At 39.6% G+C, this 24,994-nt stretch overlaps 1 protein-coding gene across 1 annotated transcript in view; it reads right to left on the bottom strand.

The window, feature by feature from the left end:
• cspg5a (chondroitin sulfate proteoglycan 5a) overlaps nt 1-24,994 on the bottom strand; it is a 51,826-nt gene that overhangs the window by 5,555 nt on the left and 21,277 nt on the right. Inside the window, exons 3-4 of the mRNA XM_084556820.1 lie at nt 10,080-10,268; nt 3,030-3,186 (exon numbers count right to left, since the gene is read on the bottom strand). Coding sequence (XP_084412946.1) covers nt 3,030-3,186; nt 10,080-10,268 — 346 coding nt within the window. The remainder of the gene's footprint in view (nt 1-3,029; nt 3,187-10,079; nt 10,269-24,994) is intronic.

Here is a 24,994-nt window from a genome sequence, read left to right as displayed (position 1 = left end):
GCTGGCTACAAACACTGACTGTTTAGATTCTCTGGTGCTGCCTTGCCATTATTCTGCATCACCACAGTACATACAGGTTTGGATATTTCTGTGGAGGTTCTCTACCGTAGTGGCACAGACTGTTAGTGTGGAGGGGAACTGAGGTTAATTGCACTATTATAATAATTGTCTTATTATAGGGAGTATTTGGGGTTTATTTGGGGTAAACCGATGAGTCTGTATGGTTTCTGGTTTAGGAATGCCCATATGCAGAGATGAGATTTGTATGTAGTTGGAAAACTTGTTACAAAAGAAACCTGGGTTGAATAGTAGTTGGAAATATTTTTACTGTTTTGTTGTGTTGTACTTTTTTTTTAAGCTGAATTGATGGACAGCAGGGTCATATGAGCCCATCTGGACCACAGAATAAATGCTAGAAAAGGTTGTCAATCACACCAAGTGAATCATTTCATGACTACTTTATTAAAAGGGTTGGGATTTGATCCCATTTTATTCAATTTCAATCTACTATCCAAAATACAGTCAAAAATCTTTTGCATCTTTTATAAAATCTGCTCAAGTTTAGCTCACAATATTAGTAAGATATTAGTACCAAACCAGATCCAAAATGGAAGCAGGTATTGTTGCTTAAAGATACGCTGTGATTTTAAATTTTTTGTAACAAAGTCATCCTTACATTTATTGTATCTCACCAAAAAGTACATTTACTACCTCATAAAAACAGATATGTTGCGCAATACAATATTAAGAACATTTCTTCAAAAACAGCTCAATAGCACCACCACTGGCCAAAAACCTCACAGCATACCTTTAAGTATTTTTTGGAACAAATCATTCATATTATTTACAAATACTATTCAACCCAGTGGAGGAGAGGATATTTTCAGGGTGTAATGTTTGGGACGCATTAAATTTGTTAGTTTAGATTTAAGAAATGTTGTTAAGATGTGATGATGGATTTATTTTTTAATTTTTCTTTACTTCTGTTTTGGGATTTAATGTTTGTCACAGTAATGAAAATGACATTTAGGTGTGGATAAATGAGTGGGTGAGACACACTTGCCTATAAAGGAACTAAATCTAAAACTACTGCAAGAAATAAATTAGCATTACATGGTCAGTAATGTCATACTGTAGCTTAACAAGTGAACACAACTTTTGATGGAGTTGTTAGAGGGTGGTACCACATCTCTAAAAGTATTTAAATTTTAAAACAAAAAACTAAACAAAAACAAACTATTTCAGTTGTAGCACTACAACTAACCATGCTGCTACAACATTAGCATTAGTGCTAGCTACCCATGCTTCTGTTAGTGAGGCACCTGTTGGCTCTCTGCTGCCACCTGCAGACAGCAGCAACACGTTGCATCTCAGATGTTTATCCTGATATCCTTGACCATTTCTCACACATACCCTGGTTACCTTACCTGGTTGTCACATCAATCTTTTCCCCAGCTTTCACCCAGAAAAGCAGGATAAACCATTTTTGACTGATTGTAACGACCCCTCCCACTTCCCTGTACACTTTCAGGATAAACAAGTCAAGCAGACATTTTGTTAAAAGTACAGAGTACAAATTAATAAATAAATAGCAAAACAGAGCTGCGGTGGCTGACATGGCCACATATTAGCGACAGAGCAGACATGCCATGATACCGATGCAAGAGGTGATCTGAGAGAGAGCGCAGGTTAGAAGGAGGCAGGATGGGGAGGGGTCACCACAAGGAGTTTTCTCATTATGGTTGGGTTAAAACCTCAGCAACTTGGTTGTCAGCTGCACTGTGAGGACAGTCCATAAATATTCAGTCTACGTGGTTTCAAGGGGAATTTAACCTCTAACCCCGGCTGTGTAAGTGCCCTGATTTGACCCACAGAGCAGATTTATGCTAAATGTCTGGTTTTTGTCAGCACATACATTTAAGTGTCTCTTGGTGTCTGCTCAGTCAAAATAAATCAGGGCGATATTGTGGCACATTCCTAAAATAATTAAGTTAAAGTTAAATTTTTCTAGACATTCTCACATTGAAGTCGTTCAAAAAGTGGTTCTGTGGCACGGTTACACAGCATTTGAACTACCTTCAGAACAGAATCATAAGCAATAAACCAGGAAACTAAATCAATAAACACAATGAAACTATAAAGCTTGACAGAGTTCATGTTGTCACGGTAACCTGTTCCAAGGGCTCAGTCACAAAACTAACCCCCTATCCACAAACTTCTGATTTGTGGCTTACAAGGTGCCAGTGATAGAAACCTATGAGAACTTTGCATTTGTTAATGAACAACTTGTTTAATATGCAAACAAACAGTACTCTGGCATCCACACATCAGGAGGTCCATAGATAAGAATAAATATTTCTTTCTTCATCTTTCTCTTCAAATTATGATTGTAAATCTAGTTTTCTGAACTATTTTAAGGTTTCACAACATTTTCTAATCAGGCCAGTATTGTGCACATCCACACTTGTGAAGTGTCCTTTTGCACTTATTGTGCACTTATTGTATAATTTACATTCCTGCTGACACTTTTAAAATGCAGCGTTCAGAGGTTTCAGTATAGATTTCCAAACTCCCAGTCACCTTGCCACTGTAATAATTTAATGTAATTCTTTTAAGCACAGTATGAATGTCAATTTGTAGATTTTTGCTGAAATTGCTTCTCTAAGTTTTCTAACCTTTAGTGGTGTTTTTTTTAAAGCCCCAATGAAAAGGTGAGTGGATTACTGAAAAAGGACTAAAACTACTAAAACATACTGGTGTAACCTAATAAATTTGGAAAAATTCTTGTTTACAGCATGGACATCCATCTATTCTTCATATCCCCTTGGATTTTGATTCTGTGCATTTGAGAAAACTCCCACCTTCCTTCCTTGCACTCCAACCCCATCCCCCTCCTTAGGCATTTCACACCTCAGAGTATCGGAGAATACTCATGCCCATGCATTTGGAAGGGAGTCACAGGGCCCGGGCAGGGTTTGGGAGGGGGATGCAGAAAAAGGGGTGAGAGAGAGAGGCGAGAACCACGTTACCTGACAGATAATGTTATCATAGTAAGCCAATGCACGGGCATGAGGGACGTTAGGAGGGGTGTCGCACAGTTTCCTTACATTTGGGTGGGAGCCCTCAGCGATGGTGGACAGCGAGAAATTATCATTGTGCTGCTCCGATGAAGGCCGGTACTTACTGCTGGGCGTCGGATGATGGATGGGGGTAGGTGGGGTGGGTTGTGGGGTGGGGGGATGGAGAGGAGGATGAGGGAAAGGGTTGAGGGGAACAAAAAAGGAAGGAAGAGAAGATGGACAGAAATTAAAGTAAGTCCAGAGAAAGGAGGAAGGAAATTGAAAGATTTGCATCATGGCAGGGAGGTAGAAGATTTGAAGATGGAGAAAAAAAATTGGGGGAGAAAGAGACAAGAAGGTTGGATAAGAGAGGATCACATTGGGAAGAGAGAGAAGCCAAAGAATAAAAAATAAATAAAAAAGAGTAATAGGTGGACATTTAGGATGTCAGATAATGAAAAAGAGGTTTGAAAAGGTAAGAAGTCAGTTTGCAGATTTTTTAAAAAGATTCAGGAGGAAGGAATGAAAGAAGGAAGAATGAAGTGTGAAAAAGAGATGGGACATTTGAGCAAATCCAAAAAAGATAAAAAAAAAAAAAAAAATGATAAATGGAGAAACAAAAAAGTCCAAAGAGGAAGACAAAAGGGGCAAGAAAAGGACAAGTTTAGGAAAAGAACATTGTCAAGGAACACACACAAAGAAGGGATTGTCAGAGAAAAAACAGGAGGGTGGAGAAAAAGCAAGAAAGCAGCATTAGTTAGACAGCAAGATTATAGCTTCTGTTTGTGAATTGGCAAACAGAATAAAACTGCAAATGAAACATTTTATCTGTGATGCAACAAGCTAATGAGAGTAAAATGTCACCCAGGTCTTATCCAAAAACACAAACCAAAATACCTGTTTTCAAAGACCATTCATTTGCCAGTGAAGGACTCAGAAGTGTTAACTGATTACAAGTTTCATGAAAGGAATAAATGCCAATTTTGGCAACACTGAAGTGAATTCTGTCCCAGTTGACATAAAAATTGTAAAACTCATATGACAAATAAATGCAAAAATTTCAGATATTTTTTTCAATATTTTTTTTATTTTTTTGTCTGCTTTCACGACTTGTGTTAAAACCTGCTGTTTTGAGTCATTTTTATTCAGAAAGGTCTGAGGGATGCAAAATGCATACTCACTAATCGCACATAGAATCACAATTCACTAAGTGTGAATTCTCACATATTTTGGTTTAAGTCAATTATAATGAAGTGGTGGAAGTCTCCATAGAAAACAGGAAACATGTTCTCAGTCTGCAAATCTTCAGGTACTATTCCATAAGGAAACACCATTTTACACGATTTTACTGCACAATTCATTGACACACTGGAGATAAATGTACTGTGTAATTTCAGCTTCTGCCATCCACTGTACTACTTTCAAACAGACACTAATAAACAGAGACTTCGCTTTCATCTTGTCAGGGAGGCAGCAAACACGAAGTTCCCTTCTGGCTGACTTAGAGTGAACTCCTTGAAATTCGTCCTACATTCTCTACTTCACCAACTTACCAACCCAAAGAGAGTCGTCTCAGAGACTAAACGAGACAATAACTTTGCAGATGATTTGTCTCTTTTAAGTCTCATAAATCTTCCATGTCATATATGTAACAGTTGTCATTTGTCTGTCACTCACATAAACCTTTACTCTCAACGTTTTAAGACACCAAGAAGCTCATAAGTCTAGTTGTGTTTCTTGTGTTTCTTGTCCTTTCACTCCCACGTCAAATCTATACTTAAAAGAGGCCGTGATCTACTTTCTGCTCAGTGAGCATGCAAGCTTCCATTCCATTCATATTTGATGAATGATGTGACAGGACTATCAAAGTAGGAGTGACGACAAGAGAAAGACAGAAAAATGTGTTTCCCACTATAGCCTGTGATTTCGAACTGTAGCACCAGAAACAAGCTTTGGATCTCCCTCCCTCTGCTGATACCACTGCACATAAAATCGAAATGGGATTATCTTATCTTATTGACACTAAATCAAATCATCTTGTAAAGGCGTTTACATGCCCCATAACATCAAATTAGAATAAAGTCTGACCTGCCATTGAACTGATTAAACGCTTGTTTGGACATCTGGTTGTTTTGCTACCTCCAAGTTTCTGTCCTTCCTGAAAACTCCTCACCTGATGTTTATTCCACGTGGAGCAAACATGCTCAAAAAGAATGGACTTATTCCAACCAGAAAGAAACAATCAGATCAAATGTTTACACGGTTATTAGGAACTAATATTTTCCTACTGAACAGATTATCAAAAGATTTCACAACCCCTCTCAGTCGGATTGAAACCTTTATTCTGATTATTATTAGAATACTAGCAACATAGCCAGTGGGCCTTCCGTCTAAAGCATGGCTATTCAGTAACAAATTCAGTTGGGCCAAGTTTTAAAATCAAGAAATATAGGCGGGTGTTTGCGTTGATGGTAAACTAAAGTATTTGGTTAAATCGAAGGTTTTCACTGTTAATTCTATGTTTTAGAGTTGAAAAGGACATGTTTGAGACTCTTGACCATGCTTCAAAACAACACGCTGCATTTTGGGTAGACTGTTGATAGGCTATGCAGAATGCTGTATTAACATTCTGAAACACTATATGAATTACTGGAATCTTGCAAAACAAGTTGCCCTCTGCATCTCTTAAATTTAAGGAGTGCTGGACCACAGGTTGGATCACTTGGGGGTTGGTCCTCGGAGGCATGTGGCCTGCGGGCCACTAATTGAATAGGCCTGGCCTAAGGGGACAAGTGCACCCAAAGTATGCCAAAATAATTCCCTACAAGAGACACAAGATCAGTGAATTCCAAATTTCTTTGGGTGCTTTACATATGCTATGGATCACCACTGCACCACTGAACCTATGCTGCTATAATATCCCTTTCCATGTAACTGCTCTTCCTGATTACATGTCAATGTCAGCATTGTTCTCTTTGTCTTTATAGATCTCACTAATGTACAAGCATCACAACCATCAAATGTTCGACCCTGTTTCCTGATGTCTTTGCCATAGATCTAATTGCAGATCATTTGTTCCTATTTTTAAACACAGTTAAACAGTCTCTGGCTGAAGGTCCTACCATCTGTGCCCCAACTGTGACCCCTCTTTGAAATCCACTTAGATTTTTCCTTTTGCCAGCTTAATGTAAAATCTGAATGAAAAAAATTTGATCAATATTTTTATTATTGCCTCACTAGAATCCTCTGCATCTGTTGTGAGTTTAGTCTTTCCCCATGAATTTTCCACCCCGCTCTCAGCAAGCTTTTATCAACAGCAGTTATCAAGTTATAACTGTTTCTGATACAGTTGTGGCCTTTTAATAAGAGTTTGAACAGAAAGTAATGAACCATGGATCACGACTGAGCTGACAGGGCCAGTCTCCATCACCAGTGTGAGGAATTCCACTAATAAAGCATTCAGTCAGTGACTGAGTAACCTCAGATCATTTTAAAGGTTCACCTCTAATTTGGAGGACTTGTGTAGAATATTTACAAAATGAAAAATAAATAAATCCTATTATTTTAGCTGAAAGATGAAGCAGCATTTCAAAATGTCTTATATCGAGGGTCATCTATCGTTTCTTCCTTCCCTCCTTCCTTCTCTTTCTCTCTATTTGACCAAGTTGTTGGGTCTAATACTGTCTGCGGCGGAGAAACACTACGACTGCAATTACCCACAGCGGGGGGGAGGTCTCATATATTCATGAGCCAGCAGCTCACACTCCTCTGAATGCGTCCTGCTGAGCATTTTTCTGTCTCTGATTCCTCTTTCACTTTCTCTTCGTCTCCTACAACAGTTTCTCCCTCACACTTCCCCCGCCTCCGCCTCCGCCTCCCTCTGTCTCACCCTGCCCCCCCTTTTTACTCCTCTAATTCCTCCACCTCCTCCTCCTCTTCTCCATCCTTCCCCTCGCTCCTCTTCAATTTTGTTTAGCGGACCACTGGATGAAGCTGTGTTGTGTTTTTCATGCTGCACCCTGCCGCTCACACCCCTCAGGTCGCACAGCTGTATGTAGGTCAACCCCGCCCCCCTGTTTCTCCCTGCCTCCCCTCCTCCTGTTCAGACTGCCCTACTTTCAGCTGGATCCAGAGTACCAATGACATCACCCTTTTCTCTCTCTCTTTCTTTTTTGTTGCTTGCTAGCATTACATCGCTTGCTAGCATTACGCTACTGACTGAGCCACTTTTCCTCCTTGCTACCATCTTTATCACCCACCCTCTCGTCCACCATAATGAAGTTTAAAATAACGTGGGATCTGGTGCTGAGGATTCGGTCATTCGGTTCACATTTGCATGCATGATGCTCCACCGCCGCACTGCTGCTCATCCACAACGGCTCTGTTGCTAGGGAGATGACTGCTAAAACACCGGCACTAGCAAAGCAATGCTGAAACAACCCCCACCCACACCTTTTTTAATATTCAGTCCAGCCCTTCAATCTGTCTGTCACTCTCCTTTTCTCCTTTAGTGTTGGTTCAGTCCACTTCTCTGTGAAAACCACTTTTCCTCTGTAAATATTACACTAAAAATGGGTTTTGTGATGTTCCACAAGGTTCCTTTTGGACTCACAATGTTTTACCATACATGTCTGTTGACATGGCTGTAATTCAGAAGATCAACAATTTGGAGTTCTTTTTTTTTTGTCATTTTAACATGAAGCTTGAATATAAAAATCTATGAAAACAGATAATCAGTGAGTTTCCTGTGGACACCTCTGACTTATACTGCAAAATGCAATCCATCTTATAAACCTGCATTTTTCAGCATTATGAGTCTAGGACTTTTTCTAAAAAAAAAAAAAAGAAAAGAAATGACATTGACTCTCATTTCTTATCTCTTATAATAAATTTATTTTAACAATCATATTATATTATTTGTCAGATTTGTGTCCCTGAAAGACACTGATGTGCAGTGCATCCCGAGCCCCATGTAGTATTTAGTGACTCTGTGGTATAATTAACATCACAAGAAAGCACTGTCAGTGTCGTCTATGAGAGCTCTTCTGCTTGATGCATCGTGATCTAAACCAAAAAAGATGAGTTCATTTATCATGTATATTCTAAACATGATTTATTTACATTGGCTGCTTATATTGGTACACCTGTGCAGTCTAATATAGTCCAGCACAACTGTTCTACAGCCTCTTTCTTAGATGTCTTCGTTGTTTAGCTCCTTAATGCTCGGATCAGAAGTGGGTTCTTTTAAATATTTTAGCACTGACTCATCTAAATAAATGGTGGCAATAAGGATGCATCTCATTTTAATATTGTCCAGCAACACAATCATCAAAAAACTGAAGCAAATCAAAAAACTGAAGCCTATTCTTGAAACTGTGTGTTTATAATTTGTTTCATGTGCAAGACTGCCTCCCATTCGTCTCCTCCTTCATTCCTTCACACCCCCCCCCCCACCACCACCATGTTTGTTCTTGTCTTGAACATTAGACAGCAATCTTCTTTTTTTAAAAAAAATAGCATAATACAAGGCAGAAAACTGGAGCTAGATTTTAAAATAATATGCTTTGAACTGCAATATCCTTCCAATAAGTGCCTGTGTTATGAATTTGGTTTATTTAGATGAGTGAAAAATAAAATAAAAAAAAGGATACTAATGAATTTATGATGAATCTACTGTGAAACTAGAGAAGACAAATAAAAATGTCCCTGGCAACTGTGACTGTGGTCGTAAAGGTTTGATTCTTTGTCCCTGAGCTAGGCACTGAACCCTTTACTGCATCCATCGTTTTAAGTTGTTCTTCATTACTGAGTCATTCTTCCCGGAAAAATGTAGCTGTGAGAAGTCATTGTGAAGAATAATTCCTGCACTCAACATCTCAGCAACATCTTCTGCACCTTCTGCTGAAGGACGCATGCTGTTGTTTACTCTTTTCTTTTTCTTCTATGTTTTCCACCTTGATCTCGAGCTTTATTTGTTACTCTGCTGTGGGCTCCTGGCATCATACAAAGGCTTCTCCCTGTTAGTGGTTTCAGCTCTGTCATGTTCATTGTCGATTTCACCATTTCCAAACATCTGCATTGTTTAAATGGTAACACATTTTTAGTGAAGAATAAATTCTAAATGTTGAATTTGACTAAGTTTCTAAATATTACTAAAAGACTGAAGGTCTGAGTTGCATGTTGAGTGCAACATATCACAGTTCAATTATAATTAAGCTTTCTGGTGTGTACATTTGTTAATGGTGACATGAATCTTCGGCTTCTGTAATTATTTAATTATACTGTAATTATTCTCATTAATTAGCTGAACTATACGTTGATAGATGGCCAGTAATCCGCAATAATACAGATGCATTGCTTAGCCGTAATGTTTGCCTACTGGTGTCCTAATTTTAGAGAGAAATAATAATCTTCTGACACAAGAAATATGGACACTACAACTTATATCCCCACCTGCTGGAGGAAAAAGATGGGGAAAATCCTGTGGACAAAGATGAGTCCACTTCAAGATAGTCTACATCTTTCTCTGCCACTTGGGGCTGATGGGGTGCAATGCACATGTTGCTTTAACTATGAGAGACTCTTGGCATCATGATTTTCTGGGAATTTAAACATTTCTTCCTGTTGATCAGCACATTTCAATACACATGCAGCATATGCTTCTCCACTCCACTTCTACCTTTCATCTCTAAGACTTACTTCTAGACACCTTTTTATAGAACTACAATTAAATACCACTGACGTGAAGAGGCCATGTCCACTTCGTGTTCTTTCTTTTGTTTCTACCGATCAGTGCCTTGATAGGTCATCAATTAACTCCTTGTTTGTTTAACAAGGACTCATTCTGTCTTGTCTTTTTTATTTAATAACCACATAGAAAGGCATAAGATGCATTTTTTCAGAAGAAAGTGACACAAAACAGAAATTATCTGTTGAGCTTCAGAGGTATTGTTCTCTGACAGATCCAAGCAAGCAAGGTGTTTTGTAGTTTCCATCTTTCAATATCAATATGTCCCTCACCTGCGCTTGCGCAACTTCTTGTTTTCTGTCTTGAGCACGTGGAGCTTCTTGGCGAAGCACACGATGATCATGAAGAGCAGCAGGGCCACCACAGCCGAGGCGCCCACGGCAAGACACATCACCTGGAACTCAGTCACCACCGACTCGCAGCGGGCGCCCTTGTGCCAGATGTAATCCTGGACATTACATCTGAGATGGAGAAAGAGGGCATAGAGGACAGGTGGAAAGAGGAAAAGGAGTTAAAAGGAAGGAGACAGAGCAAAAGAAATTGTAGATGACAGAGGAAAAGTTTTGGACATGAAGGAGGAAAAGGAGGGAGAATGAAAAGGAAATAAATAAGGAGAAAACAAAGAGAAAGGGAGAAATAAAAGAAAATAATTAGATTAAAACCACATCTTGTTGATTCCTGAGAGTACTGTGTGTGTGAAATTCATAGCCAGTTGTAATTCATACGTTTGGCTTTCAAGCCTTATTTAACATTCAAGCATGCTTTGAATCCCTTCCCCTTCATACGTTAATCTGTTTACAAAGGTTCAGGATTGCCCCTCTGCTTCTGATTATCTTTAGCTGCTTTCCTTTGTAATCTAAAACAGCTCTTCATATTTAGCCAGAAAGAAAATCCTGCAAATGTTCCACAACACGATGCACTTTATATAAATCTTTACAGAGCCACTGGCAGGTTTCGAACAACGCTTTATTCAAAAAATATATAATGTCATCACTTTATGTATCTGAAAATAGAAAGTGAAAAAGAAAAAAATGCCCTGAGGTGATTTTCCAGCTTAAAACACACTCACTGCCACACACTAACGCATGGTCTCGGTCAAACATACACAGTCGGTCAGTCAGTTATATGATCTAACACTATACATAACGCCCACAGCCACATCCACGTGTGCATGTATATTATGAAGACGTATGTGGACACATGCACAAAGACACACACAGCTGCCATCTGAGTCCCAGACTCCCTTCATAGCCATTTGGCAGAGTACGGTGTCCGCCCGGGGACATAAACGACAGAGGCAGATGGCTCTGTCTACACACGGTTTGGCATGTAAAATGGCAAATCTATTTCACCACTTAATGAGACTATGATGCTGCTGAGCGATGCTGCCTCACTGTCACATCACTAGAAACATGTGTAGCTGTGTGTTGTAGTGTGTATGTGACTAGAGGATCTATTAAAATATACAAGTTGAACTGAGGAGATGTTTGCTGATTGTCCTTACCTGCTGTGAGAGTTTAAGAAGTTTCATTTTATTAATTTTCTTTCTAGCCAAGAGTTAGATAAGGAGATCTATAACTCTTCTATCCGTGCATAACGTAAAGATTTAGAGTAGTAATACCAATCTGAGATTTTGTTTTCTATTGGCTTTTAGACTTAGACAGACTTTATTCATCCAAATTGATTGGTCACAAGCTATTGGTGCTATTTGACTTTGACTTTTTGACACATAAACAAGGAAGCTAGCCAGGCTCAGTTCAAAAACGTGCATGAACATGTGCAGGTAGTGTAGTGGGAAGTTACATGGTGTAACCTTTAATGAAGGCTAGGTGCAGTGAGTCAGGGTGCCAGGCAACCAGAAGAGATGCTGCACAGTAGTTCTGGGATGACAAATTAACTCATCTTCATCAAGAAACTGTGTGTGGATTAAGCAAATTATATTTATTTGGTATTTTGCATGTTTGCACAGAGCAAGGCGAGTTCACTTTCAATAACAATCTAGGCGGCACAGTGGTGTGTGGTGGTTAGCACTGGAGCCTATCCCAGCTGTCATCGGGTGGTCTTCCGGAGGTCATACATTTCTGGACATATTAACATATTTTACTCTTTTTTTATCATTCTTAAAAGTATGACATGAAATCACAAATTGTTTTCCATTTGTCTGTTTTTCCAAAAGAAATTCGCATTGTGTTTTTCTGCTTGTTGTCTGTCAGTACCACACACTCAAAAGGTTTTAAGCACCCCGGGGTCATAAAACCTAAATGACTACAAAAGCGTTTTCCCTCGACACAGTAACACATTTCAGAGTGTGTAACAATCTGCACTGATGCAATCACACCACTAATGTGGGTGAAACGATACAACTTTAATTAAAGACTAACAGAGCAATTAACTCAATACTATCTTCGTCACATATTGGACATTAGATCTACACACACACTGGTGTGGAGTGTAAATTGAATGGAGGTGTCAGGGTTTACTCTGGTCACGCTCTCTACATGCTAAGCAGGCTCCTTTCACCGGCCGGCTTCCCGAATCCTTCCTGAATGCTTGATGCTGGCAACTAGCCACGAGACATTTTGAGAAAAGAGCGAGATGAAGCCTGATATCATATTTTCAAAGAGACTTTAATGCACTCAACCTCTGAGTGTTTCTGTGTCCATACAAAGAAGAGTTTTATGTAAGTCAGAGTTAGATGGAGGGAGGGTGAATGAGGGGGAGGGATGGAAATAGAGTAAAAGAGAGAGAGATGGACAAATGGAAAAGGCAAGCAAGCAAGGATGTGCTGGTTGTCATGGCAACCCAGCTGAGTGGCAAACAGAGCAGACGCGGCTCTGACATGGCATGCCATCACATGCATGCATCTTCGCTGAGATGTCCAGAAGGACACAGTTCTGTGTTAGCATCTAGTTCACCATTTCTTTTCTTTCTTCCTCTCTTCCCTCCCACCCCCTCCTCCTTTCTCGCTCCTGCTGCTTGTCTTCTTCAGAATTTCTCCCACATTGCCTCCACCCATCTTCCCTCCCTCTCTTCTCTCTTGACTGTCCTTCCTCCTCCTCTTCCTCCTCCTCCACCCTTCTGCACTTTGCCAAGTGCCTCCAGCTGAATCATGCCTCTCCCTTTGGTTTTGCAACTGTATTCTTTTTATCTCGTTCTTTGACATTAGAAGGGAAACACAGCAGACACCGTGAATGTTGTGATATAATTGTTAAGGAATGAAAAAATCCTAGGTCAGCAATGACCTTAACTGCACTAACAATTACTGACTGTCTCTAAAATACAATCATTACTATCAGGAAGTTGCTGAAAAGACTAATGGCTACGACACACCAAATGAAAGGTCAGTTGTTTTCCAGTGTCGGGCAGTCTGAGACCCTAGTTTTTGCAGTGTGTCCCACACACAGACTGTATAAAGATGGCTGTCAGAACAGGTCCTCGAAAGTGAAGGCAGAGCAAGTAAAGCTCCCCCTGGTGAATGGCTGCAGTATAGGTCATAAGCTCCACCTCCTCCATGTTAGTGGATGCAGTTTGGGCCAAATTAAAACACGAAAATACACGTCAAATCAATTTTTTTCAAGAATGGTTTCTGTCATTTTCGGTAGTTAATATAATACTGATGCATATTCAAGTATCCATTTTTCTGAGAAGTTTCGTTTTAATGAGTTATTTAACGCTATAGAAATAGGATGTGACATCATGATGACTACAAGTTGCCTTGCCAACCGCTCTGTGAAGTGGCCCCGTAGGGCTATGAGAGAAAAAAATATATAAATAAATAAGTACAGTGTACAATCCAACATTTCTTTGTAACTGGTGGAGGTAGAACAGAGCGCAGTTTTAATTAAATGAAAACGCGAGTGACTCTGGAGGAAGTATCAGTCTATGGTCCCATGTCATTGGTACTCGTTGGACCCCTGTCAGTGGCTTTTCACACGATTCAGCATGTTGAATTGTAGACTAAAGAAGTCAGTGAGAAAGATCTTTCTGATTGGCTGTTCAGTTTAGAGAACCAATGCACAAGAAGAAAAATGGAAGTGATGAGAGTAAGCAAAATGACAAAGTTCAAAGGGCACACATAGTTTTTATAATTTCACGACATGATCATCTAGAACAAACCACTGATGACCAACTGATCAGCATGAGTCAACGATGTGTTACGATGTGTTAAATGCAACTTGTTGTTCCGGACACAGACGACGTGAGGGGATGTCACAGTTGGCCTGTGTTGCTGCTATTTAAGGTTGGTTAAGTGTCCGTACCTTACATTTTTAGTGCTAGCTGTTTTGTAAGGCTACACTAAGCACAAAGTTAAATGCTATCAACAGCACCCTAAAAGGCTAAAAATGATAACGATAACATGTTAAGTGTATGGGAAGAGCGTTTTTTTTTTTGAGGAGACGTTTCACCACTCATCCGAGTAGCTTCTTCAGTTCTCACCAGTCCCCTAGAACTGAAGAAGCTACTTGGATGAGTGGTGAAACGTCTTCTCAAACAAAAAAAAAGTTATCGAATTAAAGGAGATGTTCTTAGTGATGACTAAGCAGGAGAAGTAAATGACATTAAATCACTGTTGAGCCAGCACTCCACCCTCAGACTGACAAAGGTGTCCTCCTGTTTGGCAACATGTGTTCTGTATTGACTTGAATGGGAGAGACTTTCCTCTGTTGGAATAAATGGTAAATGGTAAATGGCCTTGCTTTTATATAGCGCTTTTCTACCTATTGGTACTCAAAGCGCTTTACAGTCATAGACACGTCTACCCATTCGCTCACACAAGCACACAGACATTCACACACCAGTGCCACTGCACTGGGAGCAACTGGGGGTTCAGTGTGTTGCTCAAGGACACTTCGGCCTGTAGCACATTCCGGGGATCGAACCGCTAACCCTCTGGTTCGCGGACAACCCGCTCTACCTACTGAGCCACAGCCGCCCAAGTCTTTTACTTTACAGACACCTGTCTGAGTTCTGATTTTCTACATTCTTCTCTTAAATCTAAGATGCCCAGGTTTCTTGAGGACATTGTCTGCAGTCACTGAGTGAAAATCACAAATGATGATTATAACATGTTATCTCCAAAAGAGCGTTTAAAAAAGGCAACTGGACTTGTAGAGTTTTTTTGGGGGGTTTTTTGAGAAGACGTTTCACCACTCATCCGAGTAGCTTCTTCAGTTCCCACCAGTCCCCTAGAACTTTTCACCACTCATCCAAGTAGCTTCTTCAGTTCTATAGTTTCTATCAAGTGCACCATTTACTCTTTTGAGTTGCATCATGTTAAAAATGCTAAACACTACAATGGCCAGCTGTTTTATGGCATTAAATGTAACATTATATATATCTACCATGTTTTATGTCTCCTCTAGGAATCAGCTTAAGGTAGGGAAATTGGTTGGTCCTGGTGTTTCTATGAGGAAAGTATATACAGAATGACACCAGCATTATCCATCAAGACTGTTGGAAGGTAATTCAACGAGGTGACATGAGAGGAAATAGCTCTTGGCTGAATTATCGAAGACAATCTTTAAGATTAGATTTCCTTTTCCAAAAGTCCCACGTCCAAAGCAGCTGCAAAGAGCAGCAATCAAACTGGAAACAACTCCTCTACCTTAGCCAGCCTCACTCACTCCCACTGCTTCCCCTATAAAACATCCCACGTGTCCCACACGCCTTCCTATTGTGTCCCACAGAAGAGTTTTCCCTCTTCATAACCTGTCATTATCACCCTTGCTGTGGCTCACTGCAGCCACGTTTAAAGACACATTGCAGTTTGGCAGAACTATAGCGGAATTAGCACTGGGGTGGCCCGACCCTCATGACAAGGAGCTAGCAAACCCTGTCATATTTAGCTTATTAGTCTGGCCCACTGGGCTAAGAGAGGGAGTGAGGGCCTTTAACTTGCAGGGGATGATAATGGTGCAGATGGCGATGTGGCCCACTAACAAGACCCCCTGTTGGTGTTGATGGAGAATAATGGAGGGGGAGAATAGAAGAGGCAAATGGGGTAGAGAGGGGAAGGCCAGGGGAGGACAGGGGATTGTGGAAGGGAAATTTCAGACTGATGGATCAATTTGTTTAGGCCTACAGCTTTCATTCAGATACACTCAAATATTGAATACCTGATTAGAATTAATTGAATTTCGACACCGAATTTGATTTAATGGAAGTATTAACTTTTCAGGTTTGTGTCCCCGCTCTGTGATTGCAGGGCATTTTTACTTTTTAAGTTCAATACAAACTTAAAAAGAAAAGTTAATTTTAAAATGTAGAGGGAGAACAAGCAGGTGGGACACATGCAGGTATTTTACAAGGACTTAGCCTTAGAAGGTTATAGGTGGAATGACGAAACAGCAAGCCGGACCTAAAAAGCTGAATCTGGACGGACAGGAGAGGACACAGCAGGGTGGTTATTGAATATTTTAGTACAAACTCCGATTTGCATAAAAGAAGCATTATTTTTGGAACATTTCTTCCTTGAAGCAAAGCATATATTCTTATGCAATAACCGCAGAGGGCGAGAACAGGTGGATGTGAGGATCAAAGGCCAGCAGAGGACAGGCAAGGGGGAGGGTTCAGCATGTTGCCTCTGAAAACTATAAAAAACACAACATCTGATACTGGCACTGAAATAAAACCTCATTTGAGTTTCTCTTTTTTTTTTTTCAATAAAAGCAAACATTCTCATTTCACTAAGGGGCTTGGGGTGGAAGGGAATTAAATTTTTAATGAAGGCAAAAGATAAAAGTTTATAGTTTAGTTTTAACAAGGAAAAGATGCCTGAGTGGGTTAGAATGAAGTAGGTTTAATAAAGAATAGATGTGGGACTGCATATCAGGATGATTTCATTCTCTTACAAACAGAACTGTGCAAAGTCATACAAACTTCATAAAAGTAAAGACAAAAATCTGAATGAAATCAATAATTGATCATCATCTTGGACAACTTTCTAAAGTTCTTGTGTGGATTTAGTCTGTCTCTGTATCTTCTCTCAAATATCAGATCAATATATCGCATGTCGGACCTTTTAGGGCTACTTTTTTCCCGTTGGTGTCTGTTTGCGCACAGTAGCACTCCCTATATGCAGAGACAAGGATTATGGGAATTCAACTAGTGTAGAGGTTACAGTTCAACCAGCTTTTGTCATGTATGTTGGTAAAGAGAGAGGTGAAGGCAGTGGTTACATATTAAAAATCAGCTTCACTCTACTGCAAAAAAAGCTAGCGCCCAGAGCAACAACAACACAAACATGGTCAAGAGCAGCTGACGTTTCTAACTTTTCCACATATTTTTGACACTGCTGCTGAGTGGAGGCACACAGCTACAACTGGTAGACATGTATCTGGTAAGCTCTGCACAAGGCAGTGCCATGCAGGAACTGTTCTTGCTAATTATTTTAATGTGGAAGAAGATGTTCCCCAAAACCTGTGCACAGTAATAGCATAGTCTGCTTTAAATCTGCTACATTTGCTACATGCTGGAGCGTATCCCAGCTGTCATCGGGTTTGTTGGCAATGCAAAAGATTATCTGCAATGTCGACAGGGATATGCAATGAATGAAACAACAATTTAACAGTTCCAACTGTTTTTAAATTGGCATAAATTTATATATTCATTTCTTTCTGTCCATATAAGAAGCCATTTGAGATTGAATTGAGTTTGCCAGTGGCCTGAGAAGATTATCTAGATTAACTTTCTATTGTTCCAATAAATTGCTGAGCAGAATGGTATCACCATGCAAATACAAGTCTTCACCCATCATTAGTAATTGTGAATTAAGCACATGTGACACGTGTTCATCAGATGGCTAAAAAAATAAAACCGATTATGAAGACAGCATGTTATGTTGCAACATGTTCACAACTGAAATGACTGGGCAGCTCAACACATGTGTTGTTGTATTATTCTAGGTCAGATGATTTTGGTCTTTCATCCACCATCCTCCTAGATTTCCCAGGGGAATCAAGTCCTCTGCTTTCAAAACAAACCATCTTAAAAAAATATCACTACATCAGCTTCCATTATGCAAATGAAACCAGTATAACCTCATTAGCAGCCACAGCGGAGAGACAACTGGACCATTCAATCTGACAGTAAATCCTCGCGATTTGAAAACTGAAAAGGGATTTTAAATCATGACAACACTATGACTGTTTTCCTCTCAGCATTAGAATAATCTGACCAATTCAACTGTGTTGATTAGACACTATATTATTTAGACAAAAGATACTCTATTTTGTATGTTAGTTACAGTGTCTTGGGATTTTGCATGAACAAAGCTAGACAGGAAAACATTTATACTTGGTATCTCCTGCTTGCAGCATCTAGAGAAGAAAATAAGAACGCCTGATTAAGCACATTTGTGCTTGCTTGTCACATTTACAAATATTGTCTGCAAAGTTGTGAATCTTTTTTGTCAAAAGACAGTGCCAAGAGCTAACCTAACCTTCCTGCTATAAATCCAGGCCGGTTAGATCTGCTAATATGTCTGTGACCGAGACCTATTTACATAAACCCTTGAATCCCTGGAGCGCACTCGCTACACCGTAAACTGCAAACCAATTACCAATTTGCAGATGTGTCCCATGTCACATTTACCATGACTATTATGTGCAGGACGTATTCAGTGAAACTTTCTCAGCTTGTGACCCTGAAAGACGTACAGTAAATTAGCTCAAAAGACGCTCAAGGTTCTCTCAAGAGGCTGACACGCAGAACAATCTTGAAGCACTTAAGTAATAAAAACTAAATGGGATTGCTGAATATCCACTTCCAGCCACTAATAGATGTCAGTGAATTTTGGTGCACGGATCAGGTTTTGAACTAGATCCCACCAATGTTTGTTTCTCCAGAACTGTGGCCTAAATTTTGTTAAAATTTGCATATTGATAAAACCCAGTTGAGGAATATGAAGTTCACAAAATCGAAGACAGTGTAAGCTGAAGTAGTTTAATAGAGCCGGTTCACATGAAGATCAGTAAAATCTGAGGCCTGTCTTTTTTCACATGTGTTTGTGAAAATATCAGCAATACAGCCAAAGCCCAAGACTAATTTGTACATATGCGCATGTGTATCGTCAGTGATTAAATGTATCGGACTACTTTTGGCAAAAACAAACTGCGTCAGCCCCTCTGTGTGTGTGTGTGTGTGTGGGTGGGTGTTTTTGCACAGCTTGTACATCTTTCTGAGGACCAATTAGAGTTTTACACCATCAAAGTGAGGACATCTGTGCAAAGTGAGGACATTTTGGCCAGTCCTCACTTCTTTACAAAGGCTTGGTTTTAGGGTAAAGGTTCCAATTAGGTTATGGTTAGGGTTAGGGTAAGGGTTAGGCACTTAATCGTGATGGTTAAGGTTAGTGTAAGGGGTTAGGGAATGCATTACGTCAATGAATGTCCCCACAAGTATAGCCATACAAACATGTGTGTGTGTGTGTGTGTGTGTGTCTTTCGTCCTGGCCTACTCGGCAGCTGCAAATCTCCTGTGTTTGACCTCTGGCCTGATTCCATGACCCCACGCTCTTCGACTTGGACGTGATCCCTAATACACCAATAATCTTCTCTGTGTGTGGTTTATTTGCATGTGTGTGTATTTGAGTATGTTTCCATGATGTGATCGTGAACTTTGAAATGGATACAAACTGCTATTGGTGCTCAAAGCTTCCCTTAATTACATCAAGCTGCAAGACACACATACACATACAGACACACACCAGTAAACTTGACCTGGCTCGCCCGAGTCGTTTCCATACTGGCAGGCGTTATAAAGTTCTGACTCATTCTCCAACTCAGTTAGTCATCTGCCTCCCCTTTTCCTCTGTCCACATCTCACTCTGTTTTTGTCTCTTTCATATTCTGTTGATATTCTGTTGCTCACTTTTCTCCTGATCACTCTTTCAGTTTCTCTGAATACTTTTTTATTCCCCTTGCTTTCTTTCCATATCTGCCCTTTTCTATCACAAACAGAACATAAACAATGTCTCGGCTGGCCTTTCTCCCTCTTTCCCCAACACGGATACTTGTTCCTTCCCTCCCTCAGTTTTCTCATCTGTTTCTCCGAATATGGTCCTCAGTCCAGCAGCTCCAGAGGAGGAAGCGATTTATGGCACTAAACTCTGTCAGATCTCATCAGTCAGAGGGACAGGGGAGCCTGTGCTGGAGATGCCGCAGATAGCTTAAAAAGAGATCACGTTGCACTGTTTGTCCACATTGACTGAGGTTTAGAGTTAAATTTTCAAAAAATTAAAACAATTCAATTCAATTTAATTGTATTTATATAGCATCAATAACAATAGAAATTGTCTCAAGACACTTTACAACATCCGGTCTGAAACCCGGCCTGAAACCCCCAGAGCAAACCTGAAGGCAACAGTGGCAAGGAAAAACTCCCTTTTAACAGGAAGAAACCTTGAGCAGTCCAAACTGAACATTATTGCCTTGCTTTAACAGAGTAAATCTGACTAGTGCAATGTGACTTCATACTGTCTTCCCGTCGGCCATGCAACTGTTTTCCTCACACTTATAAACTGATCTGGTCCTGTTTGACCATCTATGCCTGTGCTACACATTTTTAGTCAACTTCAGGTATTGTACATTTCTTTTCGGAAACCATGAGCTGCAGACCACATTTAAATAAAAGTGTGATTTTGTGGTTAAAGAGACAATCAATAATGGAAACACTGTAATAGTTATATATTTTCATTGTCAGTTTTTATAACACGTTCACAGATGGAAATAAATGCTGTATTAAGTTACTGCTGGTGTAATCTCCATGAATAGATCATAGGTCACAGACAATGAAACGTTCTTTATTTAAAGTTTGTTTAGTTATCTCCAGAATTGGGTGACTGCTAGTACCAAACAACATACCCTGACCGCCAGTAACTACAGGTGACACCAATTCATGACTAAAATGTTTGATATAGCTACTTTAATTAACTACAAAAATGTGTTTTTTAGAGGTGATGTGGATGTAAGCTGAAACTTCAACATGTGTTTTCATTTCAGTTCACATTTCAAATTGAGTGGTGTTTTCCTCTTTAAATTGACTTTACTTTTGTCTTCAGACCTGTCTTCCACTTTTATATATATAAAAAAAAAAGCAGCAAAGGTTGAGATATGCAGACATTTAGTTGTATGATAGAACCCCCTTGTTCTGTCATCATCAAACGTGTCTCCACAGTGTGCAATACAGACATACATGTGCAGTTAGATGCTGGATTGGTTAAATATCATTAATAACAATATTCAGGTTTGTCGCTGATTAATGTTTTAAATTAACTGTATGATGGATGATTCATGCAAATAAGCAAAAACAAAATAATATTCTTCTAATCTTTTTATATTTTATCCCATTTTCATAAATCCAATACACATCGGCTGTATCATTTCATGTAGAGCTACTTATTGGCCAATGCTGTACAGAAAGAGGATGTGATGATGAATGTGATAAAACAGCTGCTTTTCTGGAGACCTAAGGTGCAGTGATGCTGGAAGCAGTCTCTCTTATTCTTATTCTTATTCTCTAAAATCAATGGAGTGGTCCTTCATACACACTCTTCTAACAGCAGGTGAACTGCAAGATGGGAATTGTTCATAAATTGCTGTAAAGTATGCGTTAGTTTCTTTAAATAATTCGATTATCTAATTAAGTTTATGTGTTATTGTTGTCCATTTATTTAAAAAGTAACGGCCCAGTTTACCACAAATTTTTCTTTCTATAATTACTCTCCAACGGCTTTATAAGGTGATGAATTTGTGATGAGTAACCGCTAATCAGGTGCATTGTGAAAGGTAAGCTTCCCAGCTGGACAGGCTGGTCTGAGGTCAGTAAACACCGCTTCAAAGGTTCATGTGTTTTACTGAGAAGAGCGAAAGGTCCAAACATTCATCCTGCTGTAATTGAATTGGCTTGATCTATGAAGCAGCTTCACCTCACACACACACGCACACCCACACACACAAACATACACACATGCACAAACATGAACACACATGAACACAAACTCAGCCACATGTGTAATCAGACACACCGTCATGCCGCACACACACACACACACACACAAACGGGGACATATTGGCCCTCATCTGTGCCCACGCTCCATTGACCCATATTAAGCTTTTGCCCAGCAGTCAAACGCATCTCGGTATCTACTCCAGCTCTCGTCTGACTCACTCTCAGGAGGTTCATCAGTGTTACTATCTGCTGACTGAAGCCCAAAATCTGCCCTAAATATCTGAATCACTTTGTTTGCTTAGCAAGAGGTTTTCAGCATCACTGTGTTAGCGCTGCTCCATTTCCCTCTCAGTTAGTAACACTTCTAATCTATTGACTTAATGCAACAGTGATCATTATGTCTGCTGCCTGCACCATCATCAACTACACTAAATACTTAAGACACATAGTTTCTTGATTACTCTGTTTCAAAAATAGTTAAGAATCACTATTAGAATTAACATTAAGCTGTGTGGGCTCTAGTCTATACTGTGATGTTATGTGTGTCAAATTAACTATTATAAGTTGGTAAGGTATCTAGGAAGGTATATGAGCCAGGACTACAAAGGGGCTCTGTGTTTGGGAGGTCATACTGGCATTTCAGCATGTTCAAATGTATATAACAGCCCATTTTTGGATGTGCTGCTTTGGGTCTTTGTGATGTAAATTTAGTCATCTGCCCATAGTTAGGATTTGTGCCGACTCCTCTTTGGACCTCTGAGTGCAGCCGAAAATCTGAGAACATGCAGAGTATGTCTGCCAGAAAAGTAAACTAGACTCTGGTTTGTTGCACTGTATGTACTGCATATCTGTACATGTCTGCTGTGTTCCATGTGTTGGCTCTCTTCTTGTTAAGCATTTGCACACGATTCTCTTGGATGACGTTGGACATGCAAATTTCTCTCTCTTCAAAGTTCTTTTCAACTTTCCCTTAAGGTACTTGTCGACTATCGGTCTCGTGCCGGTATTTAGCCTTAGTGAGTTAATCACTGACCACTGTTTCCGCTACCACGCTAGATAGCGTTCTAGCATTTGGTTAGTGGTAGAGTTCACCAACTACCATTGCTAGTTGTCACATCACAATCCCCCAACCCATTTTGGTGGAAAGATTGGCTTAAAATTAATTTACAAAATGTTTTGACTTTTATTTCCTTTAAATATATCTCAACATTACAGCCTAACCCTGACTCACTTCTTTGAGGGTTTGGGAAACACAAGATGATTAATCTGTGCAAAGAATCAACATTTTATTAGTCTTTCTGCACATTCTCAGCCTTTTGACAGTAGGTGAAATTAAAGTATAAGAAGCTTCTATAATTGCAAATGATTTCAAATCAAAAGCTCAAAACATCCTCAAATTTTGATTCAAGTCATGATGCGACTCCATTTGACATTTACACATGGAGGGACTAAAGGTCAGCCAAGCTGATGGTCGTGATAACAACATGGGTTACAGCCATCAGCCGACAGTGAGCATATGGCAGAGACGTGATACTGCGGTCCACAGAGACAAGAGTTTTTGTTTCTTCATTTGAGGTAAATCTGTGAAGTCTCGCTGTTAAATTTTTGTTTATGTTCAGACAGAGATGTGCCTGAAGTCTCTGTGTGTTTTGAATGAATCTGAACAACGCTGTCTACTCCAGTATTTTCTCCATCAGCTCCAGCCATGTGAGCCACCACTGTGCATACATTTGCATGCTAATCAGTGCAGCTGTTCACTAATTGGAAGTCTCTCCTCACTGATTGATTGGTTCATTCAAGTTATGATTATGGATAAATGTTTGTCAAATCAGCCTCGGACCGAACACCGTCAGAGCTCACCAGTGACTAGTGGGTTTTTTGGTGATTGTGTTTTTCTTCCTGTATTATTGATGACTATTAGTTCAAATCTTTTACAACTATATGATTTGTTTTATTCTCAGACTTAAACCTTTCATTTAGAATTCATGCAATACTAAAGAAAATATAAACTACACATTTTTCCCACCCAGTTTTTGTTGATGGAAATTTACATCCCATAGTTTTATAGATCTATTTGTGCATAAATAAACTGCTTGCAAATTGCAAACACACCGGAAAGCACTGTGGCAGTGTATTAGATATTAGAACCTGTTCTAGAGAGTCTTTATAACACTGGCTGTTTAGGGAGTTCTTGTCTAAAACACAAAATATAAGCTGCGCAACCAGTTTGACCAACAACCAACAATCAGACAAAACTCCCTGTTTTGGACATGGACAGCTAGCGAATGTGTTGGTTTAGGTGCTCGTGCATATGGTGTTATATACTAGGATTTAAAAATTTTAAATAACATGCAATGCATAGTTTATTACAGGAATTCATCTGAAATTTGTGACCATCACATACAGATGTTTTCTGTCATTTTCAAGATTCCTGTCAGCAAGAGTTATAATTGGGAATGAATATTGCAAAGCGACATATTTACTTAATCTGTGTCACGCATTTGTAACCCTATAATGACATCTGCATTTAGAAAGAATTGCTACTTTTTTTCATTCATTTGAGCTGCAGGACTCACTCATGGGCCTGAACACCTTTTATTTTGGCATTCCTGACACTTGATTTCACAATGTCAGTCTATTGTAAGTTATCTTTACGGTGGAAAATGTAGTATTGTGATTCAGATTATTTTGGAATTGTGTGACTGGTGAGTTAGAAACAGGAGCTACTATTACAAATATTTAAATAAATATTTTGAACTTATTATCTCACTTGCATCCAAGCTAACAAGCTTGACAATGTGATACTCCGTGGAATACACTGAGGTTACTGGATACAAGAGACACCCTCAGAATTGAAATTGTGTGGTCAAATGATCTTCTAGGTTCTTTTAAAGGTCATTATATATTTTACTTTCCAGAAAATAAATGTGTCTGTGACCTGAATACCTGCTAATACATGAAGGGCACAAGGCAGGGGTAAGGTGAACAACCTGGATCAATTTTAAAATTAAAATTTTAGATCAATTGAAGAATATCTAAACGCACAGAATGATTCTAACCGCAGATTCATGCTTGGTATTGATTCGTTCTTTTTCACTTGAATACATTAAAAGAACATCACGTCCACAGTACAGTATTAGAAATCAGAGAAGCTATCAGACAAAGCACACATCACCCTTCCCCCATCTGCAGCGGCGCTAATCCTGAACACAGCACGCTGATGTGGTGAACTCACCGA

This window comes from Chelon labrosus (assembly GCF_963514085.1).
Source record: "Chelon labrosus genome assembly, chromosome: 12".
Classification (NCBI taxonomy): Eukaryota; Metazoa; Chordata; class Actinopteri; order Mugiliformes; family Mugilidae; genus Chelon; species Chelon labrosus.
This window is presented reverse-complemented; position numbering and strand designations above follow the sequence as displayed.